The sequence below is a fragment of the Bos indicus x Bos taurus genome, chromosome 15, assembly GCF_003369695.1.
Source record: "Bos indicus x Bos taurus breed Angus x Brahman F1 hybrid chromosome 15, Bos_hybrid_MaternalHap_v2.0, whole genome shotgun sequence".
Classification (NCBI taxonomy): Eukaryota; Metazoa; Chordata; class Mammalia; order Artiodactyla; family Bovidae; genus Bos; species Bos indicus x Bos taurus.
Window position 1 is genome coordinate 44,078,915 of NC_040090.1, and position 26,979 is coordinate 44,105,893.

The 26,979-nt window shown below is 45.8% G+C and overlaps 1 protein-coding gene across 3 annotated transcripts in view; it reads left to right on the forward strand.

The window, feature by feature from the left end:
• The window catches only part of PARVA (parvin alpha), a 179,549-nt gene that overhangs the window by 135,274 nt on the left and 17,296 nt on the right, over window positions 1-26,979 (forward strand). For all 3 annotated transcript variants that reach the window (XM_027563303.1, XM_027563304.1, XM_027563305.1), the window contains 7 exons: window positions 7,106-7,221; window positions 10,769-10,827; window positions 12,414-12,433; window positions 13,943-14,004; window positions 14,667-14,735; window positions 17,358-17,459; window positions 18,485-18,557. In XM_027563303.1, the coding sequence (XP_027419104.1) occupies window positions 7,106-7,221; window positions 10,769-10,827; window positions 12,414-12,433; window positions 13,943-14,004; window positions 14,667-14,735; window positions 17,358-17,459; window positions 18,485-18,557 (501 nt within the window). The remainder of the gene's footprint in view (window positions 1-7,105; window positions 7,222-10,768; window positions 10,828-12,413; window positions 12,434-13,942; window positions 14,005-14,666; window positions 14,736-17,357; window positions 17,460-18,484; window positions 18,558-26,979) is intronic.

A 26,979-nucleotide genomic window follows, 5' to 3' on the forward strand; every position in this document is an offset into this window, starting at 1 on the left:
GTGATTCAGTTATACATATATATATATACACACACATTCTTCTAAAAATTATTTTTCACTATGATTTATCACAGGATATTGACTATAATTCCCTGAGCTACTGTAGTAGGACCTTGTTTCAAAACTCCTTTTCGTGTATCATGGAATCCAACTCGGAAAATAGGAAAGATGGAATTGTTTTTTTTCATTTGTTTTTAGGCAACAGAAATTTATTTGCTCCCAGTTTTGGAGGCCACAAGTCTGAGACCAAGGGGTGGGTATCTTGGTTCTTTCTGAGAGCTGCAAGGGGAAGATCTGTTACAGGCCTCTCTCCTGAGCTCACAGAGGGCTGATTTATTGCTATATTTCTTCACATCATCTTCCTTCTATGCATATCTCTGTGTCCAAATTTTCTCTTTTGATAAGGACACTTGTCATGTTGGATTAGGGACTCCCCCTACTCCAGCATGACCTCATCTTAACTAATCACATCTGCATTGATTTTACAAATAAGGTCACATTCAGGGGGACTGGAGGCTAAGACTCCAGTGGGTTTTCATTTCCTTCTCCAGGATGAATTTGAGGCTGACGTGAGCAAATCAACCCTTAACATCTGGCCAGCCCCCCACCTACCTCTCTGTCCGCAAATGTATTTGATGCTGTCTCAGCCTCTCTTCTTGTCATCCATACACTGGCCTCATTTAAATAGGGCACAATATTCCCACCTTTCTAGAACCCTTTCTGGAAGACATTTCCTTGATCTGAAACATTCCTCATTTCATCTTCCCCATCCCCAAACCATTTTGCCTGGTTTAAGATTGGAATTTTTTAAAACCACATCAGAACCCTTGTCTTCAATGGCTTTGAATGATTTGTTTTGGGTTTGCATTCACTTTCATTTCTTATAGGGAAATGTCTACAAGTAAAATAATCACATCTATTACCACTCTCATCTAGCTGTTTTCATTTTTTGGTCATTACTATCCACATCAATGCATAGTTTTTCATATTTTTACTTGATGAAGGCATGTACAAACTCATTTTGTTATCCTCTCTTAATATTACATCATACGTATCTTCTATATTCGCATGTGGTTTTTGTAGTTATAATTTTTGATAGCTGCTCTGTTTCCTGGGCTAGGTGTCCCGTAGTTAACTTAAACCCTATGTTGACATTGATCTTTTTTAGAATGTTTTCCAGCTTATTGCTAATATCAGATAGTGCCGAGTTAAATGTTAGGTTGTGACTCTTTGCTTTTCTTGAATTATTCTCATCAGATAGCTTTCCAGAACTGAGAGGAATTACTAGGTCAGAGGGAATAATTATCTCAGGGACCAGCTCCCTGTGATGCCCTGGGGCTTCAGGCTGCAGTGGTTTCTGTGATAAGGAACGTGGCGGGCATGACTCGCAGGGCAGGCTCTAACCCCTCCTCTCTTGGTTATCTCCCCTGGCTCTTTCTGAGGACATCGTGTCATCTTTCCACTCAGGATCAAGATGGCAGGGACAGCACTGAGTTTCCGAGGTCCTTGATCCACGGTTTTAGGGGATTCTTCCTTTTCTTTTTTTTTTATTCACAGTAATAATTTTTATTATTGAAAATTTAGAAAATACAGTTAAAAGACGCTTAAATAACATCTAACATATTTAACATATTTATCATGCTGTATGCCTTGTACTTATCTAAACACTTTACATATTTTGAGCCTTGCAATCGTTATTCAACCATCTGAGGTAAAGATTCTACTGTCCCCATTTAACAGATGGGAAAGTTAAGGCATAGAGAGGTTAAGAAACAATAAATGTAAGCTTCCCAAGGGCAAGGATTTTTGTCCCTTTACTGTTGTATCCCTAAAGCGTGGAAAAATGATTGGCAATACTAAGAACAATACTATTTGCTAAAGGAGTGTCATTGTTCAAGGTCACACGTGGGTGAGTGGTGGAGCCAGGAATGAGACCCGGAGAGTCTGGCTGCAGAGCCTGTGCACTGAGCCCACACGTACTGCCCCCAAGAGCTGTCCATCAGATACAAGCACTGTCAGCCTTGTGATGTTCTTTGGGGGTGGTGTGTGTATGTGTTTGTAAGAACTAAATACGTCAATAAATGAATAAAATGTGTGCATATACTTTGCATATAAAATATATTTTTATGAAGATGAGATAAACCTGTATATATGTTTAGAAAGTGTTTATCTTTACAGATCATTATCCTTCTTTATGTCACTTTTTAAAATCTAATATGATATAGATTAGGTATATCATAATTTACTTATGACAGATTTTAAGGTTTTTTTTCCATTTTCTCACTAATATCAGTACAGCCTGAGGAGTTCTGTCTGCTCATAGACATAATTACTTCTTAGGAATAAAACCTCAGCAATGTTAGTTTAGAGCCAAAGGATATGTACATTTTAAGGTCCTAACACATACTGCCAAACTGCCTCCTCCCAAATTGCACCAATTTCTGTTTCCACCACAATTCATGTTTGGAGAACTATTTCTCACTCAGCAGCACCCTTGAAACAGTTTCCCAGCCCTGGAGCGACCTTCGTGGGGTCTGCAGGGCCCAGTTTATACAGTGGAGGCCTGGCTTCTCAGCCCTGCTGTCGTTCTGCACGTTTCCACCCTGACTTGAGCACAGGCGCACAGTGGCCCTGCATTCTGCCCGGCATCAGGGAGAAGACACCCGGAGATGTGCTGAGAGATAAAGGGATGAGAGTGCCCAGATACACAGAGGTTGTCAGAAGCTTTCTTAATTGAAATGATAACATGTCTTTATTCTAAAGAAACATTTGAAGCAGTAAAAAAGAATCTTTCAGCTATAGCATTTTGTTTTTTTTTTCACTTTCCAAGGCTTGGCAACAAGTACATGTGTGTATGTGTGTATTTGTGCACATATGTGTATGTGTGTGTATTTATATACATGTATGTATGTGTGTACAAATATATGTGTATTTATAGGCATAAATCCATAAATGTATATATTTACCTTATTTCTAGTTCTCTTTAATATTCTTAATATTTACATCTATCTACTTTGTCAATGATTTTCAATGCATGCAAACTATCTCATCTTGTGGATGTCCTATAATTTATTAAAGCAGTGACTATTAAATCGTGTTTGTCCCAACCTTGGGATTTGCAAGGAAAATCTCAGGCATCACTGAGGAGAAGAGAAGCAGCTCTGTAGTTAGGATAAAGGGGCCAGAGCAGTTGTACTCCTTTTCATCAGTTTTGCCTGCTGGCTTTTGGAACAAAGGATTTCTCTGCTTACTTTTTTAAAAAAAATTGAAGTTAGACTGCTTGTCTGAACCATCGTCTTACATTTGGGTGTGCGTTTCCCAGATTTTTTAAAATGATAATATATTAATGATAATTACCCATTATGTTTTATCACAACATACTGAATATAGTTACCTGTGCTGTGCCGTAAGGCCTTGTTTATCCACTGTGTGTGTAACACCTTGCATCTGCTGACCCTAACCTCCCAGCCCATCCCCTCCTCACCCACCCTCCTCCTTGGCAGCCGTACGTCTGTTCTCTGTGTCTGCGAATCTGTTTTGTAGATAAGTTCGTTTGTGTCATATTTTAAATTCCACCTAGAAGTGATATCGTGTGATATTTTGTCTTTCTCTGCCAGGCTTACTTCCCTTAGTATGATCATCGCTAGGTCCATCCAAATGGCATTATTTCATTCTTTTTAATGGCTGCTGCTGCTGCTAAGTCGCTTCAGTCATGTCCGACTCTGTGTGACCCCATAGATGGCAGCCCACCAGGCTCCTCCATCCATGGGATTTTCCAGGCAAGAGTACTGGAGTGGGGTGCCATCACCTTCTCCGTTTAATGGCTGAGTAGTATTCTATTCTGTAAATATGCCATATCTTTTTCCCCCCAAACTTTAAACTTAATTTTGTATTGGGGTATAGACGATTAACAATGTTTAGTATTGGGTGAACAGCGAAGGGACTCAGCAACACATAGACATGTATCCATTCTCCCCCAGACCTCCTCATACGCAGCCTGGCACATAACACTGAGTCGAGTTCCAAGTTCTATATGACAGGTACTTGTTGGTTGTCCATTTTGAATATAGCAGTGTGTCCATGACCTTCCCAAACTTCCTAACTGTCCCTTCCCTCTGGCAACCATAAGTTCATTTTCTAAGTCTGTGAGTCTCATTCTGTTTTGTAAGTTTATTTGTATCATTTCTTTTTAGATTCCACATTTAAAGGACGTCATATGATATTTCTCCTTCCCTGACTTACTTCACTCAGTATGATACTCTCTAGGTCTGTCCATGTTGTTGCAAATGGCATTGTTTCATTCTTTTTAATGGCTGAGTAATATTCCATTTATATATTACCACATCTTCTTTATCCATACCTCTGTTGATTACACCACATCTTCTTTATCTATTCATCTTTCAATGGACATTTAGGTTGTTTCCATGTCTTGGCTATTGTAAATAGTGTTGTTATGAACATAAGGGTGCAGGTATCTTTTTGAATTATGATTTTGTCCAGATATATGCCCAGGAACAGGATTGCTGGTTCATATGCTAACTCTTATTTTTTGAGGAACTGCTGCACTGTTTTCCATGGTAGCTACACCAGTTTACATTTCCACCAACAGGATAGAAGGATTCCCTTTCTCCGTGCCCTCTCCAGCATTTATTATTTAACATCCTTTTTACATAGCATGTATGTGATGTGAGAGAGAGAGAAAAAGAGAGAAACTATGTAATTTTCTCTCTTGAAAGTATACCCAGAAAGACAGAGCACTCATTGGAAGAGTCTGACATCTGTATGGTGCCTGCAGCACAGCTCTGCTTTGCTTACCAAGACAGTCAAGGCAGCATACAGTATCACCCGAGTGTGAGAACAAGATTTCTGACCACAGCTTTTCCAGCATTATGAGAAAAGGGAGTGGTAGCAAATGTCCTTACAAGCCTCAGTGACAGGACTGACATGGTCAGTTCTGACTGGAAGAACAAACCCAGATTTTGCCTTGTCCATCATGTCAGTGGGTCAGTCCCATGCAAGGGGCCCTTTTTTGAAAGGGTGAGTGGGTCACACTGGGTCTTACTTGTGGTACTCGGACTCTCTAGTTGCTGCATGGGCTCAGCTGCCTCATAGCACATGGGATCTTTGTTCCCCGATCAGGGATTGAACCCGTGTCACTGCATTGGCAGATGAATTCTTTACCACTGGACCACGAGGGAAGCCCCCAGGTGCCTTTTTTAAGGCTATAAATGTTGGGGGATTCTTAGTTGACAAAGCCAAAGGCCCCAAGCTGAAAACTCCTTCTGGAAGGCCATGAGTTAAGAACAGTTCATCTGCTGTTTGGTGGTGGTATTGAGTTGCTGTTCATCAGAGTCAGTGGAAAACCTTCTTTGAAGCATCAGTGATAACAGAAAACTCTAATGAGTTCCCAAGAATGGTCTGAATCATTTCATTTTCTTGGTGATTTCCCAAAGCTTCTGTTGGAGCAGGTTTATTGATCCCAGGGCAGACAGAATGACACCCTAATAATGGGCCCAGGTCACACTCACTAACTACACAAAATAGACATTTCTTTTTCCTTCCTTAAATGCCCCTGTAATTAGACCCATAAGGCTGGCAGGACTTACTTTCCCTGTGAAGGCAGTTAAAGTATCTGGAGACTTTCTCCTTTCGTGAAAGAAAGGGGAGAAAGTTGACATGGTTTAGTTGCCTGGATGCCAGGCACTTTCTCATAAGTGATAATAAAAAAATCTCCCTGGAGAAGGGAATGGCAACCCACTCCAGTATCCTTGCCTGGAGAATCCCATGGATGGAGGAGCCTGGTAGGCTACAGTCCACGGGGTCGCAAAGAGTCGGACACGACTGAGTGACTTTTTACTTTTACTTTTTACTTAGTAACTATGTAACATCCAGCTAAAGACTAGCAGGCAGGTAGTCTTTCTGCCCCCTTCTGATGTCTATGTCAGAAGCTTTCTCTATCTCCTTTATACTTTAATAAAACTTTATTACACACACACACACAAAACCCCACCATTCCTAGGCATTGCTATGTGCTAGGAGCTTTGCCTATGTTATGTCTGGAAGTTCTTACCACCTGCCTTTCTTCACAGGCATTGTTGTCCTCGTGTGCGAGGTTGAGCAGGTTGAGCCTCAGGGGCCTTGAATGGCTTACCCAAGGCCGTGAGCTCAATAAGGGAATGGTAGTTTGTCAGGTCAGAACGCAGGCTCCAGTTGGCCTGACCCTGTGTGCCCGTTACATCACACCTTTTGTCCTCTCGTCTCAGAAAGCTACAACTCAGTAGTTTCCCAGCCTTTTCTGGCATACACGGCTTACCATCCAGCACACAGCTCAGCTATAGAAGGCAGCTGGGGCATGAACATCCCCTCCCAGCTATGACCCAAAGGGCACTGCCTGCACTCAGTATGCATGGCACTCAAGAGAGCAACAAAATCCTGGGGTGTCTCCCATGCCTTCCTCTGGGGGTCTTAAAGCCCTGGATGAAGGAAGGCACCCGGTGTCCTGACTCCGTGTTCACTGATTGAGGGCCTGCTTTGTGTAGAGCCTTGGAACAAGAGAAGGGGTGATAACCCATAGAGTTCCCATCAGATGGGAAGGGAGGGGGAAACAGCAGACATGCTTACGGTCATCGGCAGAGAGTGAAGAAGGTGGCGGTGGCGCCGCGCTGATCAGCATTCAGGTTCCAGCTGTTGTCAGGATCCCAGTCAGAGTGGAGAAGCACCACACTGCAATCCAGGAGTAACACCATCTAAGAAGTGAATCCACGGGATCTGGCTGAGAACCGAGGGGGCCCAGGGTGAGGCCTACAATGACTAAGGGTGTCCCCTGACCCTTAGGGGTTGGATGAAAGGGGCATTGATTGTGGATCAAAGTGAATCAGGATGCTGGGTGAGGGGTCACTGAACCCAGATTTCTTTTCCATTTTGTGTACAAGCATTTAATTCTGCATGTAGCTGAAGATGAGGTTTGATGGCCATGAACGGCCTCACAAGACCAGGACACAGACTGCATTAGCCTGTGTGGCACTGCTTTGTTTTGAGTATCTGTTTATATCTGCCTAGAACCTGAAAGAAGATTCTCTGATTTATAAATCATCTTTTATTTCAGCTGTCCATGCCAAGAGCCTGGTAGCCATCTTGCATCTGCTAGTTGCTCTGTCCCAGTATTTCCGGGCACCAATCCGACTCCCAGACCATGTTTCCATCCAAGTGGTTGTGGTCCAGGTAAGTCAGAAACCCCTACAAACATCAGTGCCCTTAACGGGGTGCAGGGGCTGAGCTCCGGGGTGAGCTCGGGCACACTGGGAAGCTTGCTAGGAGGACCAAATGAATGCTGAGTGTGCCTGGTGCACTGTATGTTGGGAAGCTTGTCAGTGAGCTCTCTGATGCATGTGGGCTCATCTCCGATAAATGTACAAAGGGTGGAACAGCGTGTGCTTGTGTCTGGGACAGCCTTATGTGGGGCGTGCGCCTGGGGTTTACATGCTTTTGTGAGGAAGGCGCCTGGGTGTTATATATTTGAGGGTGGGTGCTGTATATATTTGTGAGGTCTGTGTAGTAGGATTAGGAGAACACATTCCTATGTGTGTATGTATATGTCCTACAAGCCATGGAGAGTCATTTTTTGGTTAAACAACCAATGCACAGTTATTGAGAAGAGGCAGGTATTTGTGCATGTGAGGGCACATGTGCATGTGTACACATGTGTGTTTGAGAGAGACCCTGACAGGCCGTGCCCATGTTGAGGGCACTACCACTTTTCACCTGCCCAGAGAAGCGCAGCTGGGGTATCAAGTCATCTTGTGCAGATTATTATGTGGAATTTCCATTCACACATGGCTCTGTCCTTTCCACAATGAGGGGATGCTCTCTCCCCATGACTATCTCATTCTGCTCCTAACCCCATTAGATATTCAAATTCAATTTTATTTTCCAACTTTATGCTGTTGAGCAAAAGGTCGTCATTTTGTTGGCTTCTGTTCTTTTCCAAATAAACATGCTGCAAGGGAGAACATCCCTAATGAACAACTCCCTGGTTATTCAAGGTTATCCAGGGTTCTGTCTGGCGGCTCTGCCATCCCTTGGTGAAGAAGAGCCTGGAGGGCCAGTAGGATTTGCTTGAGAAGCCAGGCCAGGCCAGCTTCCTGGACGAAAGGTCTTTGGGCCAGGCTTTCAGGGATCAGAAGTGAACCGGAGGAAAGGCGGACATGGGGGTGCCACTCAGCTGTGCCCTAATGAAAAAGTATTTTTTCCAATGCCTTCTGGGTACTTAACTTGCCAAACATTAAGGGGATATAATAGGAATATGACACCTTGGCCCTTCTTGCCCAGAGACAGGACTGCCTAAGCAGCAGAGAGGGCTATCAGAGGCCCCTTGTCAATGCAAACGTGTGTGGTTCAGACACTGAGTGCAGCTGACTGAAAGGGACTAATTGGCCTCACTTATTGGGCTCTCAACTGTGTCAAGCATGGCATGAAGGATTTTATGGATATGCGGCCAGCCCAGAGCCTCCTGGTATATGCATCTTCCTAGTGAATCCAGGCCATCTCTATTGTATCATTTTTTTTTTTTTTACCAATCAATAAAGTGTGAATCCATTTCATTTTATTTTTTAAAACTATGATTCAGGATTTGTGAGGATGAGGGGTGAAACAGTGGTCACTGCAGGCCCGTGTCTCATGCCTTATTTTGAGCTCAGTTATAGGCCATCAGAAGCCTATCGCTGGTTTAATTTCTCCTGCAGGCCGTTTCGTTAGCATGAGGGAGAAAGGAGGACGTGTTACGCAAAATGGCATCAAGGCATGTCAGGTTTTATGGGGTGTTTTGCTTTATCAAGTTAAACAGGCACAGAAGCATGACTCAAATGGCTGTAAGATGCTGACTGAACTAGAGGGTTAGTTCTTTAGGGAACAAATAGTGGATCGAAGTGAATCAGGATGCTATGAGGGGCACTGAACCCAGAATTCTTTTCCATTCTATGTACAAGCATTTATTAATTCTGTCTGTTGTTGGAGATGAGGTTTGATGTCTGTGAATGGCCTTATTAGTCCTATGTGAAAATTTTTACATATGTTGAAGCTGAATTTGGAGAAAGTCCTGGTTTATCCTCACTGGATCTTTTTTAAATGGTATTTTACATTTTTTTCTTCCTTTTTTGCTTTGATAGTTCATTCTTCTTAATCTAATCCAGATACAGGCTTGGCCTTTATCCAGCTCTACCTTTCCTTCTGTAAAAGGATTTTGTAAGGATGCTAGTTTCTGTGGCTGTTGGGAATGCCAAGAAAAGCTTGTGAAAGTTGGGCAGGAGGGTCAGAAGGTGGGCTTTAGCTAAGAGAATGAAGCTTGGAGGCTCCTTCTTGACATACCTTGGCCTTTGTGGAAGATGGATTTGCTCTGACAACCTCTTGCCATGCCTAGACTATCTTCCAAGTGTCTGGTAACTGATTGAGTAGGGACCTGATGAATGCATCTCTCTCCTCACCTTCATCAGAAGGTCTCCCTGAACCCCAGCACTGCTTCATCAGCTCACATGCCCACGTAAACCAGCACTCAGCTGACTAACAGTAGGGACTTCTCTTGGTCCACTGGCTAAGACTCTGCGCTCCCAAAGCAGGGGACCCAGGTTTGATCCCAGATCAGGGAACTAGATCCTGCATGCTGCAACTAAGACCAGGGGTAGCCAAATAAATTAACTTTTAAAAAACTGACTAACAGCAGCCTCTGTCTCTCCAAACAGCATTCTGATCGTCCCTGTGCTCCCCGGACTCTGCCTTTTTTGCTGGGGCCATTCCTCCCACTAGAGTGGTCTCTCATCTGTGTCCAGCCCAATCCTAGGCTGACCCTGCCAGCTGAAAGCACTTGTTCTGGCCCTGCTCTCAGCACTTCCTCTCTGCAGGGGGCGACCATGTTATTGCTTATCCACCACACATTTGAGAGGGAAAGAAGATCCTATTCTAATAATTGAGCTGGGTCCTAAGGCATTAAACCAGGGGCTTGTTTGAGGAAAACCTTCTTGCTTACCTGTTCATCTACCCCATTTTATTCTTAAGTTCCTCGAGGTCCGAAACTGTCATAAGTCCAACAGAGGTGCTTGTACGGAGAAGACACTGATTACTGAAATGGAGAAGAAAGAGGATGAGTTGATGGGAGGGGGTAGACAGATGATGGGCAGATGGATGAGTGGATGGACTTACAAAGTGCTTACCCTTTTCTCAGAGCATAAGCTAGTTACCTAAGGACTGTACTACTTACTTAAAAGCTCCCCTAGTTAAACACTTTTTAAAAACTCTCCTCCTGATTTCTCCAAGTTGGCCTCAGTTCCTCCACCCAAACCCACCCCCCCTCCCCCCCTTCCCACCCCCCCCCCCCGCCCCCCAGTTAAATGTGTTTCTCGGCTTCCCACTGTGGCCCCAGTCGGAGGGCAGACACACCCTGGCCTTCATTTCCATTTGGTTTACTGTGGATTTCTCCAGGAGGCAGTGTGCTTCCAGCAGAAGGTCTTCCAATAAAGAAAGAAAAGAGTCACCATCCAAGAAACAGCCGACTTGTTTGGAATAAACACTAATTGCACTTAAGTATAAATGGTACAGTCCAGTCCCAGGAAACCAGGGGCCTTGTTTCACTTCTAGCGGTATCTCATCGCTGGATTCATTTCTTAAATGCCAGTAACTTTCTCAGTATCAGGAATGTTAATCAGTTTTTTGTATTTTTCTAAAGCATATTTTTCTCTCCTCCTCCCCAACCCTCTCCCCACCCCACCCCCGTTTTCAGAAACGAGAAGGAATCCTCCAGTCTCGGCAAATCCAAGAGGAAATAACTGGTAACACAGAGTATGTCAACACCATTGTTGCCAGCGATTCTGTAATGGAACACAGATGTTTCTCCGAAATTCATCCATTTGCTGATATTTAGTTTTCATTTATTGGGATTGCAAGAGGGATTAGACTTCAGCCAATGATTATAGTTTAGCCTTTTCCGTGCATTCAAAACATGCCTCTCAATGCTTAAGGTACAAACTTGGGTGGGGAAGTGGGGAGAGGGAATTAGCCGTGATTGAAAAATTCTAATTTTGTGGCACTCCAGGAAAAAGTGTGCCCAAAAAAGCCAACCAGCATGAAATCGTCATGCCATAAACATGGGATTGAATTTAAATTGTTAACCTTCAAAAGGACGTTTTTCTTCCTTTTCTGAATCTGATTTATATGGTCACGTGCCATGACCCAGAAAGTCCCTCTCTACCTTACAGTGGTGGATTTTTTTTTTTAATTTACATTCACAGAAACTGGAATATCCGAATATGTAAGAGGTTTGTCATAAGAAAGATAAGTTTTGTTCTCAAGCACAAAGAGTGGGATGGTGTGTGGGGGTCTGAGATCGGTGGGCAGGCCTGAGCCCTGGCCACACGCAAAACCAGGCAAAATTTATTTGTATCTTCTCCTGCTCCTCCAACTTTCCTCTATAATCCCTCGAACAAGAAGAGCCAGTGGAAAGGGCAGCGGCACATGAAGCAATGATTACACCCCCTAAAACCTCACCACCCAAGGATGGAGGAGAAAGCCATCCTTGGTTTACTTGACTTGAACACTGAGTTCATTATTCTTCCTAGTACACTACCTGCAAGCCATTGCTTAATAGGTGATAGATATACAGTTAGAATGAACATAATAAGAATTGAGAAAAAAGATGTATTGAGCATTTAGTATATACTAGAAATTATACTAAAATATTTGTATATATTAACTCATATAATGCTCAGAACATCTGATTGAGTTGTTTACTGTGTTATCTTCATTTTAAGGGTAAGCAACCTGGAGCCCAGAGAGGTTTGGTAACTTGCCCAATGTCACACAGCAAGCAAACGGCTCTGTAAGACTTAAACCTAAGTGGTCTGTCCCTAATTCTTGTGCTCTTACTACTTCACTGCATCACTGCTATGAGTATGGTTCCAATTCCTGCCCTCTTTGAGAAAACCTATGCTAGGTCAATGGCAGGTGCGCCTTGGTGAGTATCACAGGATGGACGGGAGAGAGCCAAACCTACCTTCCCAAGCCAATGCCTTCAGCAAACTGGGCAGTGAAATGCCATATTGGGATGGTCCCTGAGCCCTGCTCCTAAAACATGGTTGGGGATCCTGAATTTCTGAGTCCAGTATTTCTCAACTGTAAGCAATAATATGAGTTTATTTAAAGCAAGAAATAAAGTTAAAGCAAGTCCTTTAAGCATCACTTATACCAGGCTTTGTGTGAACACCAGTATATCTGTAAAGCAAAGGGGAAAAAGAAGTGGTAATGTGGTAAAGACCACCCATAGTTGGAGACTCAGTGCAGAATAAGATGCCAAGGAAGGAAGCTTTGGGGGGTCTGCAGCCAAAGGTGAGGAGAGGAGAGTCACACTGTTTTTTCTCTTCTTCCCGCAGGGCTCTATCTGGAAGGCATGGTGAGTTGCGTAAGATTGTCCTCTGGTGCTGGTGACTGCCAGTGGGGTCTAGTTAATTCTGCAGCAGCTAAAGAACAGGCACTCAGCTTGCTTCCTGCCTGTCTGTCTGCGCCAGCCTGGTTACAGGGCTGGCTGGTGGGGAGGGAGGGTCAGCCGCTGGTGGGAAGAGAAGGAACCACGGCTGCAGTCCTCCTGCAGGTCACTAGACCGTCGACACTGCTGGGCTTCTGCATGGGTCCTGGGCGCTCGCAGGGCAGTCTTGCTCTGCGAATATTGTGGAAGTAGAGCAAGTGATGCGCACAGCACAGTCCCCTTTCCCTACTCTGTCCAGCCCTTCTCAAAGCTGCCTCTTTGCTCATCACACCTCCTACCTCTCCCATTTCCCAGAACCTTGGGTTTATTTCTAAGGTCTCTGAATGTCCAAGATCACAATTCCCATTCTCAGATTTAATCATCAAGAGTGGGTGCAAGAGTGGGAAAGGCAGCGCAGGACCACGAGCCTCCCAGGCCTGGGCTCCTCTCGGAGACTCCCCATTCCCAGTGGCAGATCCGTCTCCACTCTTTCTTTCTACTATTTATTTTTTATTTGTTTATTTGGCTGCATCGGGTCTTAATTGCAGCATGCTGGATCATTTAGTTGCAGCATGTGGAATCTAGTTCCCTGTTCAGGGATTGAACCCAGGCCCCTTGCATTGGGAGCAGAACCTTAGCCACTAGACCACCAGGGAAGTACCTCCTTCCACTATTTCACCCCTCAGATCAGAGGACCTAGGGGCTGTAGCAAGGAAAATCCCTGCAGGGGGCATGGCTTCACTATTTTCTCTGATTCTATATTCACTGTGGATAATATTTTGAAATATTCTAATCATACTACTAATAAATCAGCAGATACTTCAGAGTTTAAGGACCATGTACTTTCTAGTCTTTCATCCTCATAACCCACCTAGGGGAGCTTCATGTCCAGTGCACATTTTACAGAAGAGAAGGCAAGGCTAAAAGGATTGGAGTGACCGGATCCCCCAGGAGCGGGAGCTCCCCTTCTGTGGGCAGCTCTGTGGCTCCCAGTCTGCCTATCTGCCCTCTACCAGGAAGCCTGTCTGGGTTTTGAAAATTAGGGAGTGAAGTGATTTGATATTTGGATGATATTCTGCTTCCAGAAAGCTTCAGAAACACTTTAGAACCATGACTAAATCATGGTATCAAGGAATACAAAACAGTGAAGAGAAATGGCCAGTTCCAAGCCAGACTGCCTGCTACAGCCCCCCTCAAACCCAGCCTAAAGAGAGTCGATGTAGAGGGTGGACACACGAGCTCACACACACACAGGGGGAGAGGCCCCCAAGATAAGAGTCCACCCCAAACCTCTGCCTAAGCAGTTTCCCAAGTTTCCAGCACAATTTATCCCCCAGAGAATTCTCATCTGGAGTTGACCACTGGTCTGTAGAGGCTGGGGCCTGGGGCCTGGGGCGGCACTAGCTCTGGGCTCTATTTGCTTTCTCTTTTTTCCAGAACGTGATGCCTTTGACACCTTGTTCGACCATGCACCAGACAAGCTCAACGTGGTGAAAAAGGTGGGAAAGAGGTGCCTGAGAGGGAGGGCGGGAGGGAGGAAGGGGAGTGAGGTGTCAAAAGACATCAGGAAAACTGCCCCCAGCAGCTTGCAAGCTTTCTGAAACTGGTGTCATGTCCAGATGACCACAAGCACAGGGCTTTCCTGCTTGATGTCTGTTTCACCTGTCTTGTTCTTGCTGGATGCCTTATCTAGTTTCTTTCTTCTCCCATTCAGATGACAGCATCTCTGGGAGGTTCTGAGGCTATGGGCCCCTGTCTTCCACCCACACTGAACCCCCAGCCATCCCTGCTCCTCACGCAGACCTCCCTCTGTCTCCCTGGACACAGGCACCCGTACCTAGTGGAGGGGGGACCAGAAGGGATCCGATGTGGTCATTTCTCCTCTGGCCCCTGAGCCTGGGCCCAGGCACCCAGCTGTCATTCTGTCCTCTCACACCCCCTGCTCCTTGCCCAGTCTTGGGCCTGGCTATTTGAGTCATACAGTGCCTGGGACTGCAAATCCTGGGGGCCGCCCTTCTCTGTGGACACAGGAGTTCCACAAGAGCTTCACTGGCTGCGCCCGCCTTGGCTGGGCCTCGTCCTCTGTCCTCACAGTAGAGTCACGGGGCAGCCTCCAGGGCAAGATCTCCATCTCAAGGCCTGGCTTGTGCTTTTCTTCTAGACACTCATCACTTTCGTGAACAAACACCTGAATAAACTGAACCTGGAGGTCACAGAACTGGAAACCCAGGTGGGTGACAACCCCAAGTGCAGGGTCGGGGACAAGACCCCGCAGGACCACCACTGTTCCCAGGGCCCCCCGTTGCCGGGAGGCCTTCCACCCTGACCCTGGAGCTTCTCTGGGGAAGGGAGGGGAATTCTCTTCTACTCAGAGGGGTGAACTGCATGAGATTTCTCTGAATTTTTTCCTATTTTTCATTTTGAAAATCTGCAAAAATATTGTCATGAACCCCTGTGTACTGTTCACCCACATACACCAATTGTTAGCATTTGTCCACATTTAGGGTTTTTTTTTCCTCTTCCCACCTCTAAATACTTCAGCATACGTCTCTTAAGAACAAGTACATGCTCTTAGAGAATCACAATACAGTAATGACATTCAGGTGGTTTTAACATCAGTGCGGTGTTAACCTATTTTGGTTGAACCGTGTGAAATTGCTGATACTTGACTACTCTTGACATGAGCAGTGTCACATGGTTCAAAGAAACACAGATGTCCTGATATTCTCACCTGATACGTTTAGTCGTCGTGTCTCTTTAGTCTCTTTTTAATAAAGAACAAATCCTCAGCCTGTCTGCCTAACACTGACATTTTTGAAGAATGCGAGCTATATGGTGCATAGAATCTGTTTCTCTCTCTCATGATTAGAGGTGGGTTATGCATGTTCAAGAGCAGGACCACTGAGACAATACTGTGTTCTCAGGTATTTTTGTCCATCAGTTCTGTACCTGGGGGTGGTAACTTTGATCACTTGGCTAAGTTGGCATTCTCCCAGATTTACCTACTGTAAAGCTCCTCCCCTTTATAATTAATAGCTAATCTGTATTTAGCAGATACTTTGAGACTATGTAATGTGTCCCATTTCCCAATCTCCTTTCATTTGCAATTAATTTCTAAGTGTGATTTTCTTTTGAATACATGGGCACCTCCTATATTTTTAAGGGTAATTCCCAGGTCTGTGACTGAGCTCTCCCTGGGTATGTCTCGACTCTGAGGCAGCATCATATATGGGAGACGGGGACACTCTGCAGAAGTAATGATTCCTGGAGAGAGTTGGAATGAGCCCTTGGAACTTCCTCTTCACTTTTCATGGGCAGGGAAGGGGGTCTCTGCTGAGCACATGTGGGATCTGTCTGCAAGTTTCACCACCAAGTCATTAGAACTGCAATCGGGGGTGGGAGCAGGCTAGGTCTATGGCACTCAGAGCTATGAGTAACCCTGACCCTAACCCAACGTCCTCCTTTGAGTTGACAGATTGGATTCTTTCATCCTCAACCCATTCCAGCCACATCCAGAGGAAGACCCAGCTAATCTGTGCCATGGAAGGGCCTTGATTTTGACACAGATGTTGGGGTCTGCTTCTCATGGTCCACCCTGGGGTGGCCTGGAATGAGTCATGCTCAGGCCCTACCCGCCTGACTTGAAGGCCAGATGGATGAACACAGGGAGGAAGCCACTCCTAGGTCAAGTTCATGCTCAGGGTGGTTTGCCCATAACCAAGATTGAGCCACAGCCCCACCAGCTAGTCACCCAGGAGAGCTCAGACTCTGGGCCCAGCCCAGATTCTGGGTAATTCAGTCTAATATTTTAAAAGTTTCCTAAGATGCTTCCAAGAACTTTGACCTCTTGTGAACTCTATCAACTGTTGTTTATACAAATGTTTGATGGCTCTGCCTCCTTTGAAAGGTTCTAGAATATCAGGTATGCACCTGACCGCTATATCTTCACTCAGGCCATTTATCTTCTAGACCCACAGCACCTACTCCTTTCACACTCCCCTCATCTCACAGCCCCCACTGTGCCCACAAAGCCTGCCCAGCACACACGTGCCCCCCTCCCTTGAGTGGAAAGCCTGCACCCCCTGCTTGGCTTCAGCGCCTGTTGTTCCTTTGACCAGGTTCTCAGCCAGTCAGGCCTCTGTTGTCCTTGATGGAAGGGACTAGCTCTAAGCCTCCTGCCATGGCCCTGAGCACACGGTTGTGCTTCGTCAGCAAGAGCCAGGACGTTGTGTCCTGACCGCTTTGTTGTTTTCCAGGATAAAAAATAACAATAGCTAATACGTGTTAAGTGTTGCCTACATGCCAAGCAGTGTTCTAGACAACATAAACATATTTACCCTTTCCCTCCTGCTTGCCCTCCCGAGCTAACTCCTGCTCAGCCCTCACGTCTCCATCCAGGCAGCACCTTCTCCGGAAGCCTTCCCTGGTGCCTGCCACGGGATGAGTGACCTCTCCCAGTCTCACGCAGGCCAGCATGTTGCCCTCCCTCAGAGCAGCAGCAGCTGCATGTCTGTCCTCCACAGGAGTCTCCCCACTGGACCGTGAGTTCCTCCAGGGCCGGAGCCACACCTGACCCACCTCTGTGCTCCCTGTGCCAGATCAGGGCTTGGTACAGAGTCGGTGCTCAATAAATACTGGACCATTTGAGATCAGGAGCGTGGGCCTGTGTGTGGACCAGCCGGACGTGGGGCAGCAGGCCTTCCCACCTTGGGCCACTGTTCGTCAGTGCCCGCCAGCAGCCTGCCTGAGGACATAGCCTTTGGGGGCTGACCTGGAAGCTGATTGGCCCCTGGATGGGCCGGGGCTGGAGGGCTAAGAGGGCCCAGTGCCTTCACCTGGCTCTCTCCTCCAGTTTGCAGATGGGGTGTACCTGGTGCTGCTCATGGGGCTCCTGGAGGGCTACTTCGTGCCCCTCCACAGCTTCTTCCTGACCCCAGACAGCTTTGAACAGAAGGTAAGAGGAGGCCCCAGCCCACATGCCTGACCCATCTTCCCATACTTGTACTGGGACCATCTGGGTAAAGGTGGCGGCTTCCTGTCTCCCCAGGGTCTTCAGTGGTTGAATGAGGGGGGCCGTGGTGACGCACAGCTGAGCTGGGAAGCAGCGACTTACAGGCCCCTGAGCATTCCTCCCCTGCACCCCAGACCCCTGGCCACACCCTCCTGCCGGGGGCCACAGCCCAGCTTCATCCCTCCCCAGAGGTGACAGGGAAGGTGGCTGCAAAGTGGTCGGATGTGAGGCTCCCTCTCAGCCGAGTTCTGATGCCTCTCCTGGGCTGCCACTGCCCGCCTGCTAGACAACGGGCATTTGGCCCCAAGCAGAAACCTTTCTCTGCCTCTTGAATGTCTTTTTTTCCTAAACTTTATTTTTAGATTTATTTTATTTTTGGCCACACAGGGTCTTCCTTGCTGCTCACAGGCTTTCTCTAGTTGCTGGCGAGCTGGGGCGGTGCATGGGCTTCATGCTGTGGTGGCTTCTCTCATTGTGGAGCAGAGGCTCTAGGGCTCACGGGCTCAGTAGTTGCGGCTCGCAAGCCTAGTTGCTCCACAACATGTGGAATCTTCCCAGACCAGGGTTCAAACCGGTGTCCCCTGCATTGGCAGGCAGATTCTTAACCACTGCGCCACCAGAAAGGTCCTTTTGAACATGTCTTACTGTCTGATTCTTTCAACTGTGAGCACAGATGTTCCTGAGTTTACAGTCCTGGCAGTGACTCAGGAACACAGTAGGACATGGAGAAGATTTTTAACTCCTCCAGGAGTGCTTCACCAACAGAGGCTAGGCCTCGTCCACACTCCGTGTGGCAAGCCCAGTTTGGCCACCTTGTTTCTGCTTCAAAAGCCAGCCTCAGTTTAGCTCAGCCCCTGCCCCTCTGGCTACAGTGCTCGTTCTTCCACTTTCCAGGGGCAGGTCCCAGGGAGCCTCAAGGGGCTAGGAATGAATGTGCAGCGCCTCACACACTTCATTTCTCTTTCCAGGTCTTGAATGTCTCCTTTGCCTTTGAGCTCATGCAAGACGGAGGATTGGAAAAGCCAAAACCACGGCCAGAAGGTACTTTGCTCTTCCCTGGGTTCGTGGCAAGAGGCAAGACCTTACCCTGCAACACAGGCTTTCACGGCAGAGAGCATGATTCGTGTTTGATACCAGAGGGAAGACTGTCTTCTCTGAAACCTTCTTTGTGGTTGCAAGGGAAGGTGGGACAGGGTGCAGCTGCTCAGTTCTGGGGATCCTTGGTGAGCTGCAGATTGCACAGCCATGGGGGAAAAAAAAAGGAACCTGAAATCCCACGTGTGGGATCATCAGTATAAGGGCCCATGCAGACATGATGCAGAGCAGAGGTGCTGCTGCAGAACTGTCCTGGCCTGATTTCCAGGTTCTTCTGTCCCTGGACAGGGTGCTGACCTGCCTGAGAGCTATCTCCCAGGTAGGCAAGGGGAAGATGCAGAGGTCATCACAGGCACTCTGCTCTGAGCGTAATTACCTTTTCTGCGCTCTGCCAGCTCCAACTCTGCCTAAGGACAAGGCTTGATTTGTCAGGTTTGCGTTGCAAAGGTTAAGGCTGAAAAAATGCAAAAAGCAGCAAAATGCTCCAGCAGGGCTCCCTTGCTTGTGCTTAATTAAAGCAATGTGCGCATTTGTGCATGTCGGAGGAGATGGTGGGAGTTGGGCTCAACTGGAAGGATCAGATAAGGCTTTTGTATTTTTTTTCTTTTATACTGGAGTATACAATGTTGTGTCGGTTTTAAGTGTACAGCAAATTGATTCAGTAATACACATAATGGATCTATTCTTTTTTAAAATTCTTGTCTCACTTAGGTTATTATAGAGTATTGAACAAAGTTCCCTGTGCTATATCATAGGTCCTTGTTGCTTATCTATTTTAAATATAACAGTGTGTACATGTCAGTCCCAAACTCCCAATCTATCCCTTCCCCTCTGGTAAACATAAGTTCCCTAAGTCTGTGAGTCTCTCTCTGTTCTGTGGTAAGTTCACTAGGATCATTTTTTCAGACTCTGCGTATAAGCGATATCATATTGTCTTCATCCGGTTTACTTCACCTGGTATGACAGTCTGTCGGTCCATCCATGGGCTGCAATCCATGGGGTCGCTAAGAGTCGGACACGACTGAGCGACTTCACTTTCACTTTTCACTTTCACGCATTGGAGAAGGAAATGGCAACCCACTCCAGTATTCTTGCCTGGAGTATCCCAGGGATAGAGGAGCCTGGTGGGCTGCCGTCTATGGGGTCGCACAGAGTCGGCCACGCCTGAAGCGACTTAGCAGCAGTAGCGACAGTATCTTGTGGGAATGCCTTTACTCATGAGGCTGGAGGACAAAGCCAGAAAACCAGAGGAAAGAGGTCGATTGTGAACACATTAGTTGGTCCCTGTCTCATGACGCTTTCCAGACCTCAGTAACTATCAGCTGGCCAGCAAAAGCCAGTTTCTTAGTCCTATTTATCACCTTGTTTTGAGCACCTGGTTGCTGCCAGAGGTGAAGTTGTAGCAATGCTGTTGTCCCTTTTGAGGCTTTCTCCCTGCAAGGCCACTCAAGCCATTCTAATGCCTTGAAAAGTGGGCTCTAAGCGTCCTGTGGCCAGCTGTTAAAAGCACCCTGCTTCTGGGTATGGGAAATGTAGCAGGAAGAGTTCTGGCCAGCATTTCAGCTGCATCTTCTTGATCTGCTTAATGTGAAACTTCCTGGTTACAGATTGGAAGTTCTCCTTCTGACACCAGTTTTCAAGCATTTATACCCTTTGACACAGTTTTTCCAATATCAATTAATCTATAGGGATATTTCAGCATATAGATGACATTTCTTATATAATTATTGAACTGCTTAATATGAAATTTCCTGAGTGATGTGAATGGAAAAACACGTCTGTTTTATTTGCTATTATACTGGGCACTATGCCCATGCTGAGAATTTCCAGTGCATAAAGTAGAAGTGAAATGGAATTCTGTGAGACTGTACTTTGTGAGACGTGTACCCCAGCATTCTCTCTTGTTTCTTTGCTTCTACCTGGGAAGTGAAATTTGGTAGTAAACGCTGTAGACTTTTCAAAAAGTGCTCATCTAGGTAGTTCTTTGAGGGTGTTTCAACATCAAACTGGCTGTAGTAGAGGCATTTTTTTATGGCAGATATTTTTAAGGTCAGGAAAATGCTTCCTCTGCCATGCTGTTTCACACTCAAAGCTCTGTTATACCTGGAAATCCCCTGGAAACTTTGGGTTTCCATCTCAGATGACTGTTGCTACTCACGCTTCATAATCTTTTAGTGCCCCAGTTGCTGCTCAGTCATGTCTGACTCTCTGCAACCCCATGGACTGCAGCACTCCAGGCCTCCCTGACCTTCACCATCTCCTGGAGCTTGCTGAAATGTATGTCCATCGAGTCAATAATGCCATCGAACCATCTCATCCTCTGTCATCTCCTCCTCCTCCAGCCTTCAATCTTTCCCAGCATCAAGGTCTTTTCTAATGAATCAGCCCAGTTAGTGTAAATGCAAGCCAAGCTTTAGCATCAAGTTCATGGCCAAAAGAGCAGCTGAAATATCGGCATGAAGGTGGTGGCTTTTTATTTAGGGTGTCATACCATGCCTCTTCAGTTGCACATGACCACTCTGTAATCATTCAAATAGACTCATCTTTGAATATGGTTAAGATACCAGCACTCTAGGCAGATGGGGACTAGAAGACACTTAGAACCAGATAGGAATGAAGTCTGCACGTAAGACAGCCAGCAGGCAGATGGAATGTCTAAAATATAAGGAGTCTAAGAGCTGGGACCAGGCTACTTCAAACAATGCTGAGAATCCAGGCAGGTTAGTTGTAGATGATCAATACTGTTTGTGGAAGGATTTGGTCAGAGGCTGGAAATATGGGAAATGATTGAACTTCCCTCCCCCATTCCCTTAGGAGATAGTTTACAGACCAGTGGAAAAATTTTGAAGCTCTGATACAAGTGTTAGCAAGGATGTACAGCAACAGAGGCTTGCTTTTTGTCCTTGTGTGCTTGCATGCTAAATCACCTCAGTCGTGTCCAACTCTTTGTGACCCTATAGACTGTAGCTTGCCAGGCTCCTCTGTCCATGGGGTTCTCCAGGCAAGAATACTGGAGTGGGTTGCCATTTCCTTCTCCAGGGGATCTTCCCGACCCAGGGATCAAACTCACATCTCTTATGTCTCCTGCATTGGCAGGCAGGTTCTTTTACCACTAGTGCCACCTGGGAAGTCCCTATTTGTCCTAGGTAATACATTTAAGATTTTATCATAGGGGCTTCCATGGCACAGTGGGTAGGAATCTGACTGCCAATGCAGGGGACGTGGGTTTGATCCTTGATCCAGGAAGATTCCATGTGCTGTGGAGCAACTAAGTCTGTGCGCTCTGGAGCCCACAAGCCACAAGTACTGAAGCCCATACTCCACAACAAGAGCAGTCATCATGATGAGAAGCCTGAGCACCACAGGTAGAGAGTAGCCTGCATCAACTAAAATAAAAGAGCACCTGCAGCAGCTAAGTCCCAGAGCAGCCAAAAATTTAAAAAAATAATTGTATTTAAGATTTATCATACAAATGTAAATGTATGATTCAAAATGTCCACATCCTAATCCCTGGGACCCATTATTACCTTACATACTAAAAGAGACTTTGCAGATGGAAGTTGAGGATCTTCAGCTGGATCCTCATTGGAACCCCCCAGATGATCCAGGATAACCAGAGTGATGCAACATGAGAAAGACTCCACCAGCCATCGCTGACTTTGAAGATGAAAGGAGGCTGTGAGCCAAAGCATGCAGGCAGCCCCTAGAGGGTTAGAAAAAGCAAAACAGATTCTCCCTGAGAATCTCCAAAGGTGAACACAGCCCTGCTGACACCTCGATTTTATCCCAGTGACACCCGTTTTAGATTCTGACCTTTAGAATTGTAAGATGATAAATTTGGATTTTTTTAAGCCACCAGATAAATGATAATATGTTAAAGCAGCAATAGAAAACTAATATACCCTATGACTAACAGTTCCACTCCTAAGTACACAGGTCCATATACCAGGCCACTAGTCTAAGAATATCCATAATAGACTATACTGGCATATGCATCCCCAGTAAGCAAGCTAAATACATTGAAGTATACTCATACCATGGATTATTGCACAATGGCAACAATAAAAAGGAATGAAGTGAGAAATCACGAGAGAGACTTCTAGTTGCTGAAGCATGAAGAGGTCAGTGATTATCCTCTGCAAAAAAAGCAAGTGTAAAACTGGACAAATGATCAAAAGCAGCCATTTCAAGGCACTGAAAACTCACCAGAAGTAGTCAAGAAATTAAGAAATTTTCTTGAAAGACAACAGAGCAGAGTTAGTTAGTGATACCTCAACAAAACCATAAAATATACATCAATGAAATTGTTTAAAGGATGAATCCTATAAACAATTTTGAGTAAAAAAAAAAATCACAAAATAATGTGTAGTATAAATCTGTGTATTATGAAGTATAAAAATAGGCAAAACTACAGTTTGATGTTTAAGGTTCATATATTGCTGATGGAACGTAATCTTACATCCTATGTATCAAGAGTAATTGTGATAAAAGTGGGGATAGTGGCTACCTTTGCAGGGTGACTGCGAACCTGAATGCAGAGAGGAAGGGGGTGCTTCTAGGGTACTGGCAATAGTCAACCTTGGACATGAATTGTGGTTACATGAGGGTTTTCATACAACTGTTTAAAACTCTGTGTGTGTGTGTATAGCATGTACTTTTCTGGATGCTTGTCATATTTTAAAAAATTAATGTAAAGCTTATGGCTAAATCACTAGACAGGGTAGCAAATCACTGCCAAAATAACCCATACCAAAGGATGGAAACAGGAGAGCAAGGCAAAGACTGCATATGAGCTCCATCCGTTGGAGATGGGATGGAGGCTGGAACACAAAGGACATCTTAGAGCCTGGGCTCACCCTGAGTAGGGGGCTTGTGACCACCCCATTCATTTCAGCCCCCACCAGTTGGTGGCACGGAGCCACCAGATTTCCTCCCACCTTGGTCAGGGAACTCAAAGATGGAGGTAGGAAGGCATCAGAGAAGGGACCTCAGACTGGGATGAGGGAGGCTGGGGTGGCCTAAGTGGGTCCATGGAGGGCGTGGCCTTGAGTCTGACTTGTCTCTTCCTTGGCCTTGACCAGACAGCTTCTGCTCTGGCTGTCTATCCAGGAGCCCTACCGTCCTGTCTGCTCCCAGACAGGGACTCTGGACCAGCACAAAGAAGAGATCAGAGCAGTACTGACTTGCTATTAATACAATTTATTAGCCCAAGGTTTTAAAGAGGCTGTATTTATATTGCAGGGAGTCATAGATCATTCCTAGGAATCCAAAGCTCCTTTCCTAGCTGAGAGGGCCCACCTACTGGCCTACCAGGAACTACCTATGTGGCCCTTGGCTTTCTTGCTAAGAACACACAATAAGTAGTGTCTCTGCTTGTAGTCCCCCACTTCACCAGGCCCACCTAGTGGTAATGACCTACAGAAAGAATGAACTCAGATTTCTCAAGGAGCAGGGCTTACGTTATGTGAATGGTACCCCCTGGAGTTGTGCAATGGAGACTTAACAGACTTAAGCACAGACTTAACAGCTATCCGTTAAGCTCTATTACTAGGCAAAGATGGGAAAGTTGAAAGGAAACTACCATTTAGGGAGCCCTTCATATGTTCACAAGGCTTCCCTGGTGGCTCAGACGGTAAAGCATCTGCCTTCAATGCGGGAGACGCGGGTTTGATCCCTGGGTTGGGAAGATCCCCTGAAGAAGGAAATGGCAACCCACTTCAGTACTCTTGCCTGAAAAATCCCATGGACAAAGGAGCCTGGTAAGCTAAAGTCCATGGGGTCACAGAGTCAGACATGACTGAGCAACTTCTCTCTCTCTCTCTCATATGTTCACGAAACCCAATCTCACCAGTAAGAAAACTGATTCCAAGACATCAAATAGCTTTAAGCAGATCATTAACCCATTGTAGTGAAGATACACTTCAAATTTCAGTGGAAATTAAAACAGAGGAGACGTATCAATATGACAGAGTAGAAGGATGCAGAGCGCACCTCCTTCATGAGCACATCAAAAATATATCTACATGTGGAATAATTTTCACTGAAAACTAACTGGAGACTGGCAGAAAGACTCTTGTACAACCAACGCTATGTAAAAGACCTGCACAGAATTGGGTAGGAAAGGAAGGGCAGCGATCAGAGACCTCTGATCCTGGGAGGGGACGCAGATGAGGAGGGGGATCACATAGACAGAGATCCTCCCTGGGGAGGGGGCAGTCTAAGCCACATATTGGGCACCCTGGCCCTGGAATCTGACACCAGGTGGATGAGTCCCCTTAGGTTTGAAAATCAGTAGGACAAATAGGAGGGCTATATGAAACCTAGACTCTTCTCATGAGGAGCATGCTTGCTAGCTCTCAAAACAAGGCAGAGGAAGCCAATTGAAACAGCAGGGGACCCTGGCTGGTTTGACATAACTGCCCCAGCCTGAGCTGAGTACTACTCCAGCCCCACTTGCTCCATGAGGCTGCTCCACACTAGGACGAGGGCTGCTGCAGCCGAGGGGAATGCTCAATTCTGAGGGATGGAGCTGGTTTGGACATGGAACAGCCTCTGAAAGGGGCAGGGGAAACTTCTACTGGTGCTTATGGAGACAGCACATCAGAAGCGGTCTAAGACCCTAACTAGGGCTGGGACTGCCACAGCCCACACACAGACCGCCTCTGTGACCCAGTCCAGCCCAATCCTGCTCTGCTCTAGGGAGATGGTGATGGGAGGGGGAGATCACACACTTATGGGGAACAGAGCCAGTTCAGATCATACATTAGAGCTTCTGCTTCAGCAACTTGAGACCGGACCTCTCTCCCAGTAGGGTGATATCAGCCACTGAGCAAAGCAGACGGCCCAGCTCACACCTAGCTCTACATGTAGCCCCTCCATCTCCAACCCCACCTCCTACCAACGTGACACCTGCCAGAACACCGTGGGGAAAGATGTGACCCATGCTTATGTCAGATCCAGTTCTCCCACCAAAGCCACTGGACACATGCAGACTGTATAGAGTCACTTCCACACAAGGACATCCATGGAGTCAGTAACTGTTTCACCTAATCTCATAGGGACAGAGCAAGTTAATCAAGATGACAAGATACAGGAATTTATTTCAATTGAAAGAACAAGAGAAAACCCTGGAAAAGAAACAATGAAGTGGAAGTAATTTACTTGGTAAAGAGTTCAAAGCGTTAGTAATAAGAATGCAAACTGTATTAGGGAAAAGAATAGATTAATACAGTGAGATTTTAATAAGGAACTAAAATATAAAAAAAGAACCCATCAGAAAGGGTGTGGAGAGAGGGAACCCTCATACATTGTTGGTAGGAATGTAAATTGGAACAGCCATTGTGGATTACAGTATGGAGGTTCCTTAAAAAACTAAAAACAGAACTACCATATGATCCTGCCGGAGAAGGCAATGGCACCCCACTCCAGTACTCTTGCCAGGAAAATCCCATGGACGGAAGAGCCTGGTAGGCTGCAGTCCATGGGGTCACGAAGAGTCGGACACGACTGAGCGACTTCACTTTCACTTTTCACTTTCATGCATTGGAGAAGGAAATGGCAACCCACTCCAGTGTCCTTGCCTGGAGAATCCCAGGGACGGGGGAGCCTGGTGGGCTGCCGTCTATGGGGTCGCACAGAGTTGGACACGACTGAAGCGACTTAGCAGCAGCAGCAGCATGATCCTGCAGTCCCACTCCTGTGCATATATCTGGAGAAAACCATAATTGAGAAAGATACATACACCCTTATATTCATTGCAGCATAATATACAATAGCCAGGACACGGAAGCAACCTAAATGTCCATCAACAGAGGAATGGATAAAGAAGACATAGCACATATATACATGGAATATTATTCAGCCATAAAAAAACAGTGAAATTATGTCACTTGCACTAAAACTCGTGGACCTAGAGATTGTCTACTGAGTGAAGTAAGAGAAAAACATCATACAATATAACTTATATGTGGAATCTAAAAAATGTTACAAATAAACCTATTTACAACCCAGAAATAGTCACAGATGTAGAAAACAAATTTATGGTTATGGTAGGGGGGAGGAAGGGGTGGAGACATAAATTGGGAAACTGGGATTATACACGTATAATCTTAATTATTATATTATATACACACTAACTATATAAAAGAGATAACGAATAAGGACCTACTGTATAAAACGGGGAATTCTACTCAATACCCTATATAGTGACCTACATGGGAAAAGAAGTTTTAAAAGAGTGGATATATGTATATGTTGAACGGTTCTATGAAGACCTACAAGACCTTCTAGAACTAACACCAAAAAAAAAGATGTCTTTTTCATCAAACGGGACTGGAATGCAAAAGTAGAAAGTCAAGCCTGGAGTAAC